General features: G+C 36.0%; 1 protein-coding gene across 1 annotated transcript; it reads left to right on the top strand.

The window, feature by feature from the left end:
* The first annotated feature begins 3,687 nt into the window (after positions 1-3,687).
* Positions 3,688-19,591, top strand: btla (B and T lymphocyte associated). The gene is made up of 6 exons (XM_066706911.1): positions 3,688-3,951; positions 12,597-12,923; positions 13,386-13,433; positions 13,606-13,728; positions 15,474-15,559; positions 15,801-19,591. Exons 1-6 carry the CDS (start codon positions 3,867-3,869, stop codon positions 16,176-16,178), a joined length of 1,047 nt encoding a protein of 348 aa, XP_066563008.1. The 5' UTR covers positions 3,688-3,866; the 3' UTR covers positions 16,179-19,591.
* Positions 19,592-20,133: the final 542 nt, after the last annotated feature.

Genomic DNA, 20,133 nt, shown 5'->3' with positions numbered 1-20,133 from the left:
AAATCTGTAGTAAGAGTAATAAGTTAAGGAAGTCAAGTTGTGCCATTTAAAATACATATCTACTAGCACATATCTTGATGATGATTACAAAAATAACAATAATAATAATAAATACCAAATATTTATTTTATTGTTACACATGGAAACATTTTCTTACGGTAACTTAATGCTTATCTGAATATAATGTCTATACATGTTTAGCTCTTCCTAATATCTCTTAACAGAAATGAATATTTAATACGCTGTTTACAATCATGTAATGCATAAAGAATCAAATAGCCACAAAAGTCCTTTCCACGTCATGCTGTGACGTCATCGCTCGTAGTGTTTTTTGTTTTTGTTTTTGTTGTGTATGTATTATCTTCATAAATATATTTCACTGAATACGAAATGACGTTAAACTCTTTTATTGTAATAACAGAACGTACTTAACTGGAACAACTCTGTTTTTATCTGCGCAAGCTCTGATATAGTAGATGGTGCTTACATCAGCTAAATGTAACAGTTAACCCTTAAGCTTCTGAGCAATAGCACAACATAACAGTTTTTAAAACAAAACACAAACCAAACCCACAATCGCTCTGCTCCTACAACAGGGACGGAATTGCTACAATGGCCTGGTTTTACAAAAAGCTCTGGCACACTTAAGCCAGACGAACCGAGGCTTTAGTCTTTTTTCATTCTCCTAAGATTGCACTTATACAACACTATGTCATACTCTTGTATTTGCATTACTAGCACTTGTATTGTTTATTTTGATTTCCCCTATGCTCCCTCTCCCTTAGTTCTTACCTTTGACTTATCATCTTGTCTGCACTTTTACAATCTAGGATGTAAGACTGTATATATTGCTTGTATTTCTTATACATTTGTGTAAATTCTACTTTGTATTGCTCTTATATTTTGTAAGTTGCCCTGGACAAGGGCTTCTGCTAAGAAATAAATAATTATAAATAATAATAATAACCTCACATATGAAAGAGCACACAACAGCTATAACTATGCGTCTGATAACCTCAGCAATTAATTTGCTGTGATAGGGATTGCACGGAAGTAACTTTCTGACACTAGAGCAGAAGGGTCATTTTATCTGACTGCTATTACACATGGAAAGTTCTGATAAAAAGATATGTTGAAATAATTTACTCTAGCTACTTTGTATTGCTACCCGCATGGGACAACATTTATATTGTTAATAAATGATAGAAATGTGTGATCTTTTTGTATATTTAAAATATATTCAATATATTTATATGTAAATCTATTATCCATATATTTATTTTATAAACTGGAATTATATTGTAGAAAATAATCTCACCATATATTTCCAACCCAAAAATAAATATAACAGACTAAAATATATTTAAAATTCATCCCATATGTCCATGTGTACAGTGGCTGCCATGTTAAAGACAGGCTGGGCTTTACAGTTTCATTATTTCATTGAAAAATCATTGTTTTAAAAAAAGAAAAATGTCAAAAACTAAATCTAAAAATAGGCAGAAAAGGAGAAGTGAAATACCTGCTCTTGAACTCTCTTGAGAAAGCTTATTCTTGTAAAAACACACTTTGTATCTCATGTTTCATATAGCAGAGGTCTGGGCTACATTTCTGTTTACTTTGTTGGTGATTTTGAAATGTCACCTTGTCCTTGCCCATATGTGGTTAGCACAGCACCTCCAGTAGATTACAAGTTTGAGAGCGATGTCATCTGGACAAACATTACCAGAGAAGCAAAGTATTCGCATGTTATCATCCAAATCGCTGACATCAACAGGACAGGAAATGACAATGATCATTTATTCAGCCAGGACTTTGAATTCAGGAAAACGACACATAAATGAGAAGATAAGCTATCTTTAAATAAGTTAAAATACCATTATGTTTTAAATACGTAAATTGTGGTAATCTTAAAAAAAAATGGGAGGGACAATTTATTGAGGTCAGGCAAATAATGAAACAAATTAAACAAAGATTTGGGTTAAATTTACCTCACCCCTGTAGTGTAATTATAATTAAGGGATAACATTATAAACTGAATTATGTTCATATGTCTTTGTCCTGAAAAAATGTGTTTTCTTGTTCATACATTTTTAAAATATATTGAATTTTGCCTTTAGCTGCTTGCTGCTGAGAGAATAACCATGTAAGTATTAATATTGATATAACAACCCTCTCTTAATGGTCACATACAGGGCCCTAATAATTACAGTGCTGTTGTTTAAAGATCAAAGCTTACAACTCTATGTAATTGAACTTGCATTTGTAAGCTTTGATCATGGGTAGGTGATTGTACAATAGCACAGCCAGTTTTATGCAATCCAATGTATTGTCTGGGAAACATCATGTGAAAAAAGCCATGATCATGACACATTTTATGTTAACATTTTTATTTTCCTTTACATCCACCATCATTCTACTTACAGCATATCTCCATAGCAGTGGGACAAGCCACCCCGCATCCGTAATGGATGAAGCAACAGGTCATGTGTCAAGAAAGAGGTTGCAACAGTGTCCTGCCACAATGAGTGGACTTTTACAGTGGGGGCTCATACATCTAACCCTTTCACAAAACCGTGGGTGTAACACAGTAGGTGCATTTGCACTGCCATTTTTGATCCGGATCAAATGCAGTCGTTTTATCTAATTAAGAATTAAAACCAAGTAAAACCAATACACTTGCATAATTTTCAGAACCAAAGCATTTTAAATATTAATACAAATATTTTTTGATAACATAAAACAACATTACAATATTAACAATATTTTATTTTATAATGAGGGAAGTAGGGAAGTGTTCTCCTATCTGCTGCACTGATGTGAAGGTGTTTGTCTGCCGCCTGTGTCTAAAACACACGACGCCGCAGTGCACGCTGGAACTTGAGCTGGTCGAGCGTTTACACTGCCAGGATCAAATGCTACCAATGCATTTGATCCAGATCTGTACCATCTCCCTGAGAGATGCATTTGATCCAATCGCCAACCTTTTACACTGCCATTTCTGAGCAGGATCAAATGCTACTGAAACATTTAATCCGCATAAGAAATGGCACCTAGTGCTTCAGAGAGGGCCTATTCATAGTTTTGACACTAATTCCAAAAACACCTTTGGGAGGCAGTAGACTGGCAACATTGGAAGAAATGGAAGATGCTAACTTGTACTAGAGGAATGACATAGGCCTACTGTTCCTCTGAATATATCTGTCAAAAGGTTTGCAGGCCAAGGAATGGGCCTATATCAAGTTAAGTTCATTATGATCATCCGACTTTCTGTATTTGTCTGTGAGCGCGAACTTCAAAACCAACACGGGAGAAAACAAGAAATACCGCAGCGAGTACCGTCAACTCAACATAATTCAAACGGTAAGAACTCAGGGTGACGGGGAACCAAGAATGCTGACGAAGTCCGAAATACCCGCTTCAGCGCAGAATGTCTGACTGCGGGTTGAAGGGATATAGCGCAGAGACAAAAAGGAAGCATGATGGTAAAAAATAAGATTTAGATCAAGATGTAGAATCTGTACAGTGTTTCCTGGATGGGATTATAATTCACCCCACTCCCTCCCCCTCTCAAAAACAGAGAAAAGTTTTATTTACAGGTAGGTTGCAATCTTTGCATAGGAGGGGTTTGTGTAAAGGATGTAAAACCACAAGCGTCGCAGTTTCAGACAGAGAAGTGAACTGATGCACACATGTGCAGGCAAGCCACTTTTTTCTAGTGTGCAAACATATGTTGGGGCATTTCCTCAACGGCAGAGAGAAAAAGTACAGATACAAATGTATGATTCAGAGTAAGTGAAGTCCGTGACTTTCCCATCAGACTGGTGTATGCTGTTCATGGAGGAACCTCCACATAAGAACTCACAATGTGGCCTCAAGATCGAAGGAAAAAACTGCCTTGCCACCTGCTACTACTACTACTGCTAGTCAATTTAATACGGCTGATTGTGGGTAAGTCAAACAAAGAGTTGGCACACTATTACACATTCGTATAGGCTGTATTATAAGAGAGTAATACTGTAATGCTACATTGCTTCTGGGATTTAACAGTATGTGCGGCAAAGCTTTTTAACCATTTGAGCTTTGTTAAGCGTTGTTATTATGATTTTTAAAATCAATATTATCACTAAGGTGCTACCAGATGGATTGAGAGTGTCATACAAGTGTAATTAAAACCAATTATGGTTTCTGGTAACAAGCCATGAAACGACAACCTGTGCAGTTAGTAAGGCTAGAGAGAACATGTACAAATCAAAGAATGTATCCGTTAGTTATGTATTTCTTTTTTCATATTAAAATTTGACTTTCTGTATTTTTGATTCATTCATGAATTTATTTTGTATTGTTTCTAACATTTCAAAAATGATATAGGCATCAGAAGAATAAATATTTATAACGCAAGAGATTCATAAATAATGTAAAATTTGGATCCAACTCTACATCTCCAAATGTAAAGACAGGTCACAGTTCAGGTTCACACTGGGTCAAAATGTTTTTACAGTGTGTTACATTTAAAATGGATAAATCCAGAGATTTTCTCCTTCCTTTCACAGGAACTAACAGGGTCTACAGCATGAAAAAAACTAACATTTAAACATGTAGCTGTACAATAGCATTTTTTAATTGCTTAAGTAGTAGATTCATGCCACTCTATGCAAAATTATGGTACCTTATTCTTGAAACCAGAGAGTTTTTCTTTCTTTCTTTTTTAATCATAGGTAAACTTGTTCATTTTGTTGGTTCTACATTGTTTCCCAGACTGCCATATGGTTTATATTCATATTCAGATAAAATTTTATCTGACAGATGTATTTGTTATAGGCTATCCGCTTATCCAAAAAGGATAATTTGGAAGTGCTTTCCCAGCTAAGACATTCAGGAAACGTTGTGTGAGGTTCGACTTGCTCGTGCTTTCACAAATATGACGTATTATGCTTTAGAACTATATTATGCTACACATAATGAATGTCGTGAATGTTCTCTGATTTCTGTGCACAATACATATATCTCACATATATTTTCTGGTATTTCAATACATATAGCTCACAAATTCTATTCTATGATTTTGAATACATAAATACAGCATGCTTTGTTCAGTGCTTTTCACTTACACGCAGATAAACAATTCATTCTCTGTATTCTGTTATTTGTCAACATTTTGCTGTGGAATAAGTTAAATAAATGCAATCTAATGCTGTGATTTTTAAATGGAGCATACAAATTCATGTTTCTACGTTTAATTGTTCTGTTCACTGTCGCACTGTTTCCACAATGTTATTTTGTGAGCTGCATTCACAACAAATATAGAACTATGATATGCCAATAAATAAAAAATATGCAGGAGAAGATATATCAGCAGCAGAGGATTAGCTGAAATATTACATCATAATATTAGCAGGTACTAGTATGAAACAAAATACTCTCATGACCTGGCCTTTCACAGTAAGCAGTGTGTTTAGAGGCTGCAAGACAGAGAGATTGCTCTTTGGAGCTATAGTGTCAGTCTATATATTGTCTATAGTGTCAGCAGGGATATATTGATATATTATAATATAAAAACAGTCACCATCCTTGTGTATAACAGTACATTAAAATGATCCTGGTTGGAGCGAGACATAGGTAATGACATAGTAGCAAACAGGAGTTGAATTTCATTGATTGTGCTAAAAATACCTCATAAACAGGATACGTTACCTCTATGGAATTAAACTTCTGGGAAACATGACAAATGTGAGACACTTTGAGAAAATAAACAAAGTGGTGTAGTTTGAAGTAGCAGTTAAGTTTCTGCATGCCTGAGCAGAAGGTCCTGGGTTCAGTCCCAGGTGGGGGACACTGCTTCTGTACCCTTGAGCAAGGTACTTTACCTAGTGAAATACCCAGCTGAGTACTTGTATGTTAAAAATAATATGATCTGTTGCAAGTTGCTCTGGATAAGGTTGTCTGCAAAGAAATACATATTTTTTCTTTGTACATAATTGAAAAAATAAAACGAAAGAAAGATAATAATCAAAAATATGAACATATTGCAACTAGATTTACAGCTTTCCATGTCTAGGGAGAATGGACTTCAGAGAGTGAGGGGCGGGTTTGGCTCTGTTGAATGAATAACAAATTGAAGGCTTTGCAGACAAATCTAGTGGCATTCCCTGGTCCTACCTCAGTTCAGTCAGCTGTAATCTTTTCTCAGTCTCGTTGAGATGATTGAGCATTTGGCAAACGTAGAAAAAGTATCATAAGTATAATTTAACAATTGCATATTTATTTAATTAAATAGCTTGGTGAATGACAGAGGTTCAAATGCACACACGCACACATATGCACACACATATACAGAGAGAGAGAGAGAGAGAGAGAGAGAGAGATAGAGAGAGAGAAAGAAAGATACACAGACATAGATAATTAAAATTGGTGTCTTAAACGCTTTATTTTTTTTAATTCTGATTAATAAACACAGACGTATCCTGTAACATTCAAAAGGAGTGGGCAGTACAGTATGTTTCGCACTGGCAGGGCTTTGACAAGAGGGTTAGTATGTGGTGTAATACTCATTAAACAATGTCAATCTGTCTGTTACTTTTCCTTAGGTGGGCTTTGGTTGCTATTTGTCAGGCAAATTAGTATTAATTGTTGGCTGCTTGTTGTGGCCAATATCTGTCTGACACTCTTAGAAATGGCAGAATGAGTAATTGTACTAGCACAGAACTAGCACAGTGACTGCTAGGTTGTAGGGAGTGAGTGGTTAATGTGGTCCAGTTAAATAATGTTGTATGAATTATATGTTTATATGTATTCTGGTTATGTTTCTGGAAGCAAGTCTTCTTTTCTCATTAAGTAAATAAAAAACAACAGTATTTTGTGTTTTTAAAGCAAACCTCGGCATACATGACCTCAGGTAGAATCTTTTGCTTGCACAGGGAGTTTTATTCATTTAGAGTATGTACAATAGCACATAACCCCATGGCTCAGTATATCAAATGTGAAAATTTAGATATTGTTTTTAATGGATAAACCGCATTTAAGATTATTATTTTTTTAAACTGTTATGATTGATACACTTAAGCTGGCCATGTTTATAAAGGAATTATAACCTAAACGTTCAGAGAGCACACATTTATGCTAATTTATTTGCTGCACAGATTCATCCCAGGTTGCCATTGACCATAAAACATACGTTTCCCAAAATGAGTTTAATTTCTTCATTCCACTTTAAAAAACAACCCCTAAAACACAAGAAATTTGATCTAACAGAGAAGTTATAACTAACACTACAGCAGCACATCAGCCTGCTTATTATTATTACTATTTTATTATTATTTATTTATTAGCAGATGCCCTTGTCCAGGGCGACTTACAAAATATAAGAGCAACACAAAGTGCAATAATAATGAATGCTTACTATCAGACTGCTTGTATTTGTGCATGGCATCCTGTTTGTGGGTATTTCAATCCTAGGCCTCATTAAGATTCAATTTTAAATGAAGAGACTGTTTTCAGATACTGTTATCTGATGTAATGGAAAAATTCAGTTTAAAAGCTTGATCTGCTAATACAAGATCATTCTTTATCAATTGCCGCAAAAGGGGGATGTGATATTTCTGTTGTCTTGTTCTGAGATGTCGGAAGAACAACCGATAAAGATACAAGTGCAGGTTTGCTTTTCTTAACTAACAGCCCCAAACTATTATTAATGTTTATTCATTTATTTTAATATATACATATATATTATTACATGCTATTTTGCTGGTTACTGGGCAACGATTAATTTCAGCCAGGAAACAGAGGATGCAAGGCGTAAATATATCAATTTAAGCCTGAAGCCTGACCACATACTTTTTGTATCTTATGAATCATATCTTATGGTATATATAAAGGCATTGAAAACTGATGCATGCTGTGCACTTACATCAGATGTGCATAGATACTGTGGGGAGCAGTGGCTCAAAAGGGTAATCGCATTGTCGACCAGGTGGGGTTGACCTTTAGTGTTGACGTATTATATTTATATATAACTTGATCTATTAGCCATTCAGAATGGCTAATAAAGGGTATGTGAGTGCCTGTATAAAGCAGGAATAATACCATCAATGTTGATAACCTATTTCTTTCATAATTTATTTACAATTCATTTACTGTATTTCTCATCTATAAACTGCTTATAACTGGACTTATTATAATTATAAAGTGATAGCAATCTGGTTTAAGTGGGAGAATAAAATAATTCAAATCATAGTAGCATAATATTAGTATTCATTGGGCTGACTGGTGCTTACTGCTTTGTCTGCAATTGGTTAGAGGTTCTTCCAGCTGAGTGAGAGGAAATGCAATGAGGATGTGTTTTAGTGTCGCTGTCTGGGCACTATTCAAAAGCCTACGTGAAGGATAGAGGGATATTCACGCCTTCTACCATGTGGAATTTAATTGAATATCGAGAGTAAACAACCCTAATTCTGCTTGACAATCTACTCTCTTATTGTATATCAATGAACACAGATATTCAAAGCAATTGTGACTTTAATACGAGCTTGGAATTATTATTTTTAGATACCAGAACTCCTTTAATAGATCAGGGGTATTGAAACTAAATGCTTACGATTGTATCAGTATGTCTTTGTCACTGACCAACCCACAACTTCACAAAGGGTGCGTGTCAGTGTCTAGTGTTCTCACTGTACCAGTGTTCATAGTTTCATGGGACTTCAGGGCTATTTTTATATATGATGTTTTCTTAGTCAAGGTGGCTATAAATGTAGAGTGTGAGGTGATGTCATCATTATATTGCATTAGTGCTGGCAAAACATCTTATGGTGACTTTGACCTCAAAATGAATCATTACAGGCAATAGCTACAGTACATGAGAATCAGGGCTTGAAGGATAGGGACTGATTTGAGATACAGCCCTGGTCAGAAGGACATTCTTCCCTGTAGTTCAATTCCCGGCAATACATTTTGGGAACATTTTTGAGAATGTTTGCAAATGTGCAGTACACAGGTAATAGGTGAAACAGGAGGCCAATACATAGACAGATGTATAAAGCTGGAATCATATCACATATTATAAAAAGTGTTGAATTATATATTGGTTTTCTGCCTCCTCAGTAAAGCTTCTTTTTTATTTTTAAATACATTGTTAATAATCCTGTTTCATTATTTTTACTATTATTATGATTATGATTATGATTATGATTATGATTATTATTATTATTATTATTATTATTATTATTATTATTATTATTATTATTATTATTATAAAGCCCCTCTGTCTTGTCCATCTACAGCTGTTAATATTATTTAATATTTTCTGGGTTGTTTGGAGAGCAGTTGAATTCCATTTTTGTGATATGATTATTGTGGGTCTTTCTGTTGTATAATTTTCAGAAATAAGTATGTCAATGATATTCATCTCCTAAATGTGAAATCCTGTTTTTATTATTACTGTTTCGAAGTGGGGGCAGACAAAGCTAGATTATCTGATCGGCAGAAAATATTCTCGAGCAAATATTTGTTAACGGAAACACCAAAGAAAAACCTGGGAGGAAAAACAATGAGTGGAATATGTACCCTTTTGGCTATGGGGGTGTTTCATTTGGTTTGTAAACATTTAAAGATATTTAGTCATTTTCCATATTTAGGGAAGGCATCATTTTATTTTTCAGTGATTTCGGTCTCTGACATAAGTGTTGTTATTCATGAAATCACGGGATATTTTCATAATTATTTATTTTTTCCATTCTGTGTAGCTTTCTCTTCTTTAAAGTCAGCCACATGGATTATGCTCATGGTGTTACCATGTTTGTTTGTGTTATTGTAGTATATACTTTGGTGTCAAAGGTTATGGACATGTTACTATGTAAGCTACCAACCATAGGAGTATTTTGGGTGAAGTGTTACAGAGTGTGAAGCTATGGCTATGCACTTGACCCATTCACTGCATTGACTCGAGGACTTCAATATTTATGGAAAGCAGCCAACGAAAGTAGGCGACAGCACTGTTGTATAGGTAACTCTGGTATGTTCTATATTTAGCTGGCAGACATTTGAATTCAATGTGATTTACAAGACTTACCTACAAAAATACAATATAATCAACACACTACAATATTTACAACAATATTCAACATTAACTTAATTAATTTCTGTGTATTCTAAAATTATGTTAAAAAATATACATTTCACATCACCTAACCTTGTAGTATTATTTGTGTGTGTGTAATGTCTGTTTTTGTATGACTGAAATAGTGAGTTCATATATTTCCACTGGTATTTTGTACCAGAATATACAAGATGATAAAAACTGATAAAATCAGTTAAATGTATGTGGTTGGGGGCATATTAAGATATTTGATCTTTCATTTCTACTATTTTGCTTATTTCAGTTTATGTATTAGTCACTGCTCTAAAAGGCAGAAATTCCCCATCATGATAAAAACTATACTTTCCAAAAAAAAAACTACAACTTTCAGACGAGGCGGTCCCAAAATTTAAGACAATACGAAAGCAAGGTAGTTTTTTTACTTCTCTTTAAATTTGTCATCAGCAGGGAAAGGGACTGTTTTGCTACTACTGACTCCTTTTCATGCAAATCACTTAAGTGTAATTGACTCTGGAAGGCAATCAGTGTATTTACAGTAAACTTATCTCATAGCAATGCGTAGGATATATGTAATGTTTTCATTTTTCTTTTTCTTCTTTGAGACCACATGTAAGCTAGCACTGAGCATATGTTTTGCAAGGGAAACTTTAGGTGTCTGCCACTTCAGCCTGAAAGCTAAGTGCTAAGTAAATCACTTCCTCACCTATCCTTGCATTCCCCCTGCTCTGTTTAGCTTGTCAACCTGGGGTAAAACAAACAACAAAAATGAACAAAAACAAGATGACTTGCTGCTTGTGTTGGTGTCCTCAGGGACCTCAGTACAGCAGGTTCTTCAAGGTATCTTCAGGTCAACCGTCCCCAAATCAACAGTAGTGGTTAGCAGAGTGGACATGTGAGCAGAGGGCTGCAGGGGTAAATCCCATGTGGGGCTCTAGTGGTTTTCCCCTCTGTATATTACTTTAACCAGATTGATCCAGTGAAAACCCAGCTGAATACGTGTGTAAATTTGAATAAAAACCTCAGCCAAGTAAGAAAATTAACAGTAAAAATTAGGCTTGGCTTAACTTAGATTGCTGCAAATAATTAACTAATTAAGCAACTAAGTAGCTGAGGTTTACATCTAATTAATAGTTTGGGTGGAAGATCCATTGGGGAGATAACACACCAGATGATGTATATATTGATAACATAAGTTCATATGGTACAAGAGCTGATAATGTATTTCCAAAAGAGTGCACAATCATTGCTGAAGGTCCGTGACTTGGTACAGAAAGTTGCTTATAGGCTGCAGTGTTCGCAAATCTATCTAATCATATTCAAAGTGTCATAGAAAGAAGCTACACGATTTACGCGCTTTAATTGACAGGTATACATGTTTATATAAATTGATATTACTATACTTGGTGGTGGGGGGATGTAACCTTGAATGTTTATGCCAGTTTCCCAAAGTTCATTAAGGTTAGAGGTTTCAGTGTATCTACATATCACCTGGGCCAGGATTGTGAAATACAGCTGTTAAGCAGTAGTGGAAACTGTTGATTTAAATATGCCATCTGTGGAAGAACTGCATGGCTTTTTTATCACTGATAGGCGATGGATGTCTGTTGACATCCTCCACCCACAGTTTCCTGTTGGTAAATCAACACTACAACCTAATACCTGTGAATGTAAGTGAGAACGATGCGAATAAACACTTTACACTTTTTACCAGGGGTGGAGGTGGGGGTCTCTTGCATCATAGGTGGAAAAATTAAAATGTCATGTTACAAATGTGATGTTATTGATACATTTCCTTGAACAAATGGATCCTGACACCCGAGTGGTGCAGTGTAAAATAGACCTAATTTTAATGTTGCTGGAACAGTCGGTCAGTTCATATTGACAGCTTGTCTTGATTTTATAATGCAGTGCTTGCTTGAATAGTACTATATAGTTCTGTGTGGAAAAGTGCCACCTGTTACTATCACCATTGCATGTGATTATCCCTCATTATTTACAGTCTGACAACATTTTGCCCTTAAACATGTTTTTAAAATACAGTCCTGTGGCGGTGAACCATTTCTGGATTTTCATGCCACCGTAGCTCATAATTGAAGTAACTATTGACTCTATTGCTGATGCATGTGGTGAAGTGAAGAGATCTATAAACCAGGATTAGAGGGGATTAGAGGGGTGCACCCCTGAGAGGGTCTTGACCACAGAGCTCATACTTTCTTATTTTGTCTCCATGCCATTGTGATTAATAAGAGTGACCAAGAAATTAATGGGATTTTCCGATACAGATACACACACTGGAGTGAAAATGTACAATTATCTGAATGCCTTTTGTGTAATCATTTAGAACTTTGCAAATGCATACCTAAACAATACAATCTTAGAACTACTATTAATGTGTAATTAACATAATTATCATAATCCTCATTCTTGTCATCATTATATTGTCTATTTTTACAGGCAGATTATTAAGTTTATAATTCTAGTTCTTTTTATGTCCTTTTTTCAGGAGAACCAGATGAATGCGAGTTATCTGTTCGTGTGAGACGCAATCTGTCATGGAATGTTTCAGTTACAGACGTGCTGACTCTAGAGTGTCCAGTCCACTACTGTGATAAACCACCTCCAGTGAAATGGTGTCAACTTCATGGAACTTACTGCATCCTTATGAATGAATCAAACACCATTAAAATTGAGTGGAAACATCTTGATAACAAGTCAGGCAATTATTCACTAACTTTCTTAAATATATCCTTGGATGACAGTGGTCTGTATCGATGTGAAGCTGCAGCAAATACATCTTCTGTGAGCCACACTATAAATGTCTCTGTCTCAGGTGAGTATTCAGAACACTGTCTTGTTACGTGAATAATATATACGTATATATACTGTCATTTTCAAACTTATCACAAGGATTAGCTGTATAACTTTATGCTATCTTGTTGAAATGTCCTTATACTGTAGGTACAGGCAGAGATAAACAATCAGGCACAATCAATGTTAATCAGTGAAGCAGCAGTATAAGGATAACACAACCCTGTCTTAACTGAGCTCAATAAGCTGCAATGTTTATAGTTTAATCCTCTTAGCTGAATCAAATAAGTATAGTTTAATTAACAATATTTATGGAACTATATAAATCACAGTTGTATTTTGTTTTGTTTAATAGAATGGGTTAAATACGACAGAATCATTTTTTTCTTAGAGGTATAATGCTTTGATCCTGTATTGCATATCTGTATATAAGATTGCATATTATTATATTAGATTGTGACTTACATAAAATCGTCTTTTTCAGAATCAAACAGAAGCAATGAGAGCCCCAGCAATAAAAGCACTACCACAGGTAAGACTTAGAAGAATAAGAACACAATTCTTGCTTTCATGTATTGTGCAATGGATGTTTGACTCAAATAGCACAACAGTGCTCTGTATATTAGTAAAATGTCTTAAATATGTAGACTATATAACATGTAATACATTATTTCGATGACCTGAGACCTTGTTATTTTTTTCAGGTGTTTCTTTAAATGACAAAGTTGAAATACAATGGATAATCTATTTTTACATATGTGCTGCAGTCGTGACTTTCATCGTAATTGTGGTGATCATATCATTTTACTGCTTGCATGCAAACAAAGGTAAGTGGCAAGTAAATAAATCGATTTATGTCCTTGGCCGTTTTGGCAAATGCTTTCAGCCCTCAAAGACTAGGTTTGGCTAAACTGTAGGAGGAACTAGCTAGCTTAGTCAATAACTGACCTGTACTTGAGGCATTGGTGATTTGGCTGACATGGACCAGTGCTGGAGACCCCTGCAATAGAGTATCTTTGGTTGGTTTGGGGGATGGGGGGGGGGTCTTATAATCTGCAGGAATTGTACATGAGTTGAAAAAGCGTAGTCTAATGGTGTTAAACAGCAGTATTTGTGGGCTATGTGATGTGGTATAAATTATTTTAAAATAATCAGTAATTGAAGATATTAATGTTAATTTATCTCATCTTTTAAATGCTGCCTTCCTGTCCAAAATGAAAATTGGGTTGATGTGCAAGATAAGGCTTGTGAGATATTTATGTGACAGTAATGCTGCTCTTAACCATGCCAGTCAGAAAAGGATGCTCAGATATATGTCCAGGTCCTAAACAATGCTAACCAAGACCGCGTTGACACTTGAGATTTAGGCCGGGCCTGAACAGGGTAATAGATTTAGGCCGGCCATGGTCCGTGTCAAAACTAGTCCCGCTTTTTCAACCGGCCTAAATCTTTAGACCCGGCCTAATGCGGCCTAACTGTGACTGTGACGCGCCGGCCCTGGGCCGGGTGGAAAGCGTCAGCGTGTGACGCAACTCAAGCCCCGCCCCCAGAGACTGCGTGTCTGAGAGACGCGGAATAAACAGAGTAAACAGAGTAAACACAGTAAACACAGTAAACACGGGCACCGACACAGCTACAGCGCTGCAGGACACAGTATTGTCTCTGTATTGTCTGAATGTCATATCGATCTATAGCCTGAAATGTAGTGACACATTTCGCTAGTTCACATCTTTATATATATTTAAAAAGTCTAGGCTAAGTAATGAGTTCTAATGTAAACAGTTCAAACTACTCGGTCGATTAAAATAAAAGTGTGTAGCTGGTAAACTAGCTATTGTTTGTTTTTGTACTAAGTGTGATTGAAGTCTGACATTTAACAGCATGCATTTTACACGTGGAAATTGCATTGTGAAATTGTGAACGGGACCATAACTTCATTAATTATCCGGATTTTGCATTTAAACGATATAAATTTAACCGAAGCAGGTTTCCATTCAAATCAATACATTTTAAAACGAGACCAGCTGTTTACTATCCAATCCGAAATGCAGTTATATTGAGCTGAGCAGTACAATCACAAATGCCGGCGTTAGAGGTAAAACTGGGCCGATGCAGAAATGAAAGCGCGGTTTGCAATGTGGATGAAGATGAAGATGAAGGTAAAACAGAAACCGCAGGAGCGCAGCGCTGCTGTCTGAGGATATAAAACGACAGACGCGTCACAGAGGCCGCTTTCCGCGCACACGACTGCACACTAATGCACACGATTTACTGTGATTTAATGCAGATGTGCTAATGAAGGTGCTTCGCTTTCGGGGAATTGTATACCAGCACTTTTACACTTGCAGAACCGAAGATAGACATTGGAAAAGGGAAATGTATGAATTAGATTCCCCATTGAACCAGCACATTTTTAATTATTTTAGAAAGCTTCGGCTGCAAAGGGTTAAGATTACTTTCAAAGAAAATATAGAACAGAATCAAAACAAAGAAAACACATGGTTTTCCGATTACGATCTTCTCTGATGTCATGGATGATCATCTTATGTTTTTCTTCTCATTTGTTTTCCAGCATCCCCAGGGCAGAAGGATGCAGTTCAACAAAAGAAGCAGCTAAGGACAACAGTGTCCAGCACTGCTCCTGGAGGCCTCTCAATGGTATGCTGAAGGAATGTAGCAAGTAGCCAAAAATGCAGTATTTTTCAGTATTTAATCAAAACATGATATTTGAAAAGGATATATATTTTTAAATAATGTCATCATGATTTTGGTTTTCATGATAATGTATCACAAACCAAGCAACTGAACTAGTATTCAACATCAGCGTGAAGTAAAAATGATGGTGTTGTTTAGCTACTTTGCTTTATCTGTACCTCATTCTGATTCTATATACCCACAGTGTGCAGCACCAAAATCGCCTTGCATCAGCACAAGGCCACCGAGTGTCCCTGAGCGGACAAGAAGCATTCGATCTCAACCAGCAGGCCGTCACAGCGAGCCTAGCACAGTGTACGACAACGACAACCTCCGAAGGAAATCCCGGAGGAAACAGACTGCTTCCAATGGGGCTCCAAAAGCTGGCCGGAATGAGCCCAACCAGGTGTCCATTGTGATACAGACCTCTGATATCTACGACAACGTGGAGCAGGAGACGGAGGGGGATTCTTTCACCCTCGTGTACGCCGCCTTGAACCACAACAGCGAGGACTGCCCAGTGCGGACTTCGGCCCCCATGGATGACTACACAGAGTATGCTGCCATACGCGTCTGTCCGTGAGGCGTCCTCTTGTCCAGAGCTGAGACATCATACCATTTCCAAGGTGCAAAATGAAGAAGAACTGGAGTCACAGATCTACTGCTAGCTGTTCTCATGAAGGCACCATTTTGTACGCTTTCCCACTATTGTACGCATCAATGGTGCTGACTGCAAGACACTTCGTGCTGGGCCATTGCAAATAACCTCTGCTATTTTTGTGGCCCATTTATTACTTGTTTCTTGAGTTGTGAATGGGCTGAGACACTTCTAGGATTCAGCATTTGTTCCTCATAAGTTGCAGAAAGCAAGACTTAAAAGCTTGTTAGTAGAGACAAACAGTTGACATGGCCTATGGAGAATTGTTGCTGGGTTACATTGATTCTGCTTCGACCTGTATTGGTTAGATATGGCCACCTGTAGGGCAGTTGGCCATTGGAGATATGTCCATCAGAAAGCCTCAGAATACAGCAGAACTAATGATCAGAAATGGGTATGGAAAGCATGTGCATAAAGCCTTAATCAAGGAAGAGCACAACACAGGACAAAAGAAACACACTGTCCCAAATGATGTCTCCAGTTAGTGCCTTTACAATCATGTCACATTTTTATATAATGAAAACTGTTATTTTTATTACTGTAGTCTCTTGAATTTAAATGGTCCTGGTCAGGCGTCATTGTTTATAAACTTGTTACTGCTTAGAAACCTGATAAACCTGTCAGTACTAACTAATAAGTATATTTTGCTTTCTTAGAATTGCACATTACAAGCCAGATGGCAGGAAATGAGCAGGTGAGGTTGGTGATGTGTTGTGTGACTCTTTTAGCTCCTGACACTTTTAAACATCTGTGACTGCAGGAGAAAGGGATCTATGAATGTGGGCCTATGAAAAAACACACAATTTCCTTTTGGCTCTTGTTCTATAGAAACTGAGGTTCTTTTATTTTATGATTTAAAAGTCAAAGTCAGCAGTGCAATTTTATTTTATTTATTTGTTTTTTTCCAATGTAAAGCTTTGTGGAATGCGGCTTAAGACGTTCCTGAGCAGTGGTCTGAGGAAACAATATCACAAAAGAAAAGAAAAAAACAATGCAGTTAACTATGATTTTCATTGTCAGACCTTGCACACTTTGTTCTTGAAAGAGGAGGCTTAGGGAGGAAGGTGGTTATTTTTTTTTCTTGTCTCACATAAACAGATGTAGAAGAAAAAGTGAACCCGTAGGCCTACAGCAAACACATATTCACAAAATAAAAGGCATCTGTTGTATTGTCTCATTTGAGGTGAACCAAAATAAAATTTCAGTCACTTCAAAGAGACAGGGTGTCGGCCGTTAATTTAACCACTGACCAGAGGTGACACCAGAGAAGATGCATTCGTGTTTGTTGCTAAGCAGTATCTTGCATAACACCTTAACATTAACAACACAATCTTTTCACAATAAGGCAGAACATGTTTCCTTTTTTTAAGCAACTGAAAACAAACAGTCCACAGTCCTGTTTTGTAGAGTGTTTACATTATTGTTGTAGTTTTTTCGACATTGCTTGAATGTTTATTTTATGCCTGTGTTATACAGGCTTTTGCTATAATCCTACTAAACCTGGCTAAGGTTCTATTTTATCAAAAGTTCTATCGTAAGCGAGATAGAAAGGTAAATTGCTGTTGTCAGGGCAACAAGCATTATAATAAAAACATAATGATTGTGGATTAGTTTCATGGTATGTTATAGTATATATATATATATATATATATATATATATATATATATATATATGTAGACTGCAACACTCAAGTTTTTATATCAAACAACCAAGAAACAAACATTTGAACAATTACATTTTTATTTATTTATTGGCAAACAGTAGGAACCCCAAATCCTATTTCCTCTGCTCTGCTTTATTAACATTACAAGTTTAAAAAAATATATTTTATATTATTATTATGATCTAAATCATGATCATAATTGAAACAACCGAGAGCAGCAAACAACAAATAGTAGAGGGAAATTCCTAATTATGGAAATGTCTTAAAATTTATAAAAATTTGCATTGTTTTGTCGAATCTCTAACCAAATGAGTCATGTTTCATTTGTGACCCCACACCTGAAAGCAAGAGGCCCCTCACTTCCAGTAACATTTAATAATAAACTGGAACTTAAAAAATGGCAAAATTAACACTCCACACAAGTTTCCTGTGAATGCCACCCCACACTCCTTTTTGTTGTCGTTTTTATTTTTTTTATTTTTCTAAGTACTGTATTGGATGGGTCTGAGCTGTGTTTCTTCCTGTAAATCATGTTTCAACGATGGATCTAATCTTTACAGGGTTTAGTAATGAGTGTAGGGCCTAGTCCTGAGATATAGATTTGTATTTTTTGTCATATCTCTTTAATTCTTGATTATCTAGGGAGTTGGAAAATATCAGTGATAGTCACTCACACAGTATTCACACAGATCTGTTTTTCATAGTATCCAAACAAAATACATACTAGCACATTATTCAGTTGGCAGAAACATGAAAACGTTAGATGTTTGGACAACATTTTTGAGTTTTGAGTACCATACAATGGTCCATTGCTATGATCAAAAGCACGGTTTAAATTTTTCACCATTGTGACCATTTTCATATGCCCTTTTCTATTGATTAATACACTGGTTATTTTTAGAACTACAAAGAAATGTGGTCAACTTTGATACAGTTATGGACTTATTAACTTATTTTATTGAGCTGTAGACTTGAGACCTCCAGTTAAAGATGTGCTCTGTGAGTTAGTTTTGGTAGAAGTTATTATATACAGACAAATGGATATGATTTTCTAGATGACAGTGTGTTCAAAACGGCAAAGTCACAGAATGATGGTGGAACAGAAAGAGCTGTACGGAAACCTCTTTTGATTGTATTACAGATCTGTGGTCAACATATGATTCATGAATGCATAGTGTAACACTTGAAGTCATGGTTAAGGTCTATGATGGTGACCTATTTGATAAATCCCCCCCACTCCAAAATGAAGTAGATACAGTACAATATTTCAGTTTGCAAATTGCACATTTGTAATTGTGAATATATGTTTTTTAGTCTAGAAGTTGCCCATTTGCAAGGCTCACATATTTATAATGTGTTTATGTAAGTATAGTGTGTTATCAATATACATCCTGTGAAATGTTGAGCAGCCCCCCAACCCAGCCTTATTGTTGTTGCCTGTTGCTCAGGAGGTTTTAAAATGCCTTCCCTGTCAACCTATCTGAGACCATTGTAATTGTACAGCTGCTTTGTGTTACACAGAATGTGATTGTATTTTAATGTCAAGGTATGTATTGTAAAAAAAAGATTTTATCATGAAAAGTGCTCGCCATAAATACTTATGCTATGTTTTAACATACATGTATAATTATGACAATTCATAAATTAACAAATATCTATTGTAATGCAATCTAAACCGAACCATCTGGTCTTTTGTATTTTTTCAGCTTTTGTTCTACTATTACTAAAAACCTTTATTAAACATGTCTAATTAAACTATCCACTAATACAGAGCCCACTCGCACCATTCCAGACACCTGTGCTCCTTAAGCATGCTTTTTTTTTTTTAACAACCTATGTGTAATGGATGCTGAAAATCAAGCAGTTCAAATGTCAGGATTCGATCGAACTTAGTAACACGGCAAAACACTGAACAAGAGGAAACGTGCACATGCAAGCTTGCAAGGGTTCGCTATCTTCATAGGTGCAATGACAGCCCCACCATTGGCTCTCTGATTTTAAGTAACTCAATGGATTATTTTCAACAAACAGGCATTCATCATAGCCTCAAGGTCAACACTGTACATTCAAAAGAAAAAACGAAAAAGATCTTCTCTGTTTGGATCCATCTTTCTTACAATGTTGAAAGCATGACCTATTTTTCATCCTTGTGGGCAAGTTGCAGGTATATTTCACACTTCAGTGCAAATGCATGACGTACCCTTTTCTAGACTCAC

Source organism: Amia ocellicauda, chromosome 6 (genome assembly GCF_036373705.1).
Source record: "Amia ocellicauda isolate fAmiCal2 chromosome 6, fAmiCal2.hap1, whole genome shotgun sequence".
Classification (NCBI taxonomy): domain Eukaryota; kingdom Metazoa; phylum Chordata; class Actinopteri; order Amiiformes; family Amiidae; genus Amia; species Amia ocellicauda.
This window is presented reverse-complemented; position numbering and strand designations above follow the sequence as displayed.

Coding starts and splice junctions, on each gene's coding strand:
- btla (XM_066706911.1), top strand. CDS start 3,867: ATGTGGCCTCAAGATCGAAGGAAAAAACTGCCTTGCCACCTGCTACTA. Junction 12,924..13,385: donor TATAAATGTCTCTGTCTCAG/GTGAGTATTCAG, acceptor CGTCTTTTTCAG/AATCAAACAGAAGCAATGAG. Junction 15,560..15,800: donor CTCCTGGAGGCCTCTCAATG/GTATGCTGAAGG, acceptor ATATACCCACAG/TGTGCAGCACCAAAATCGCC.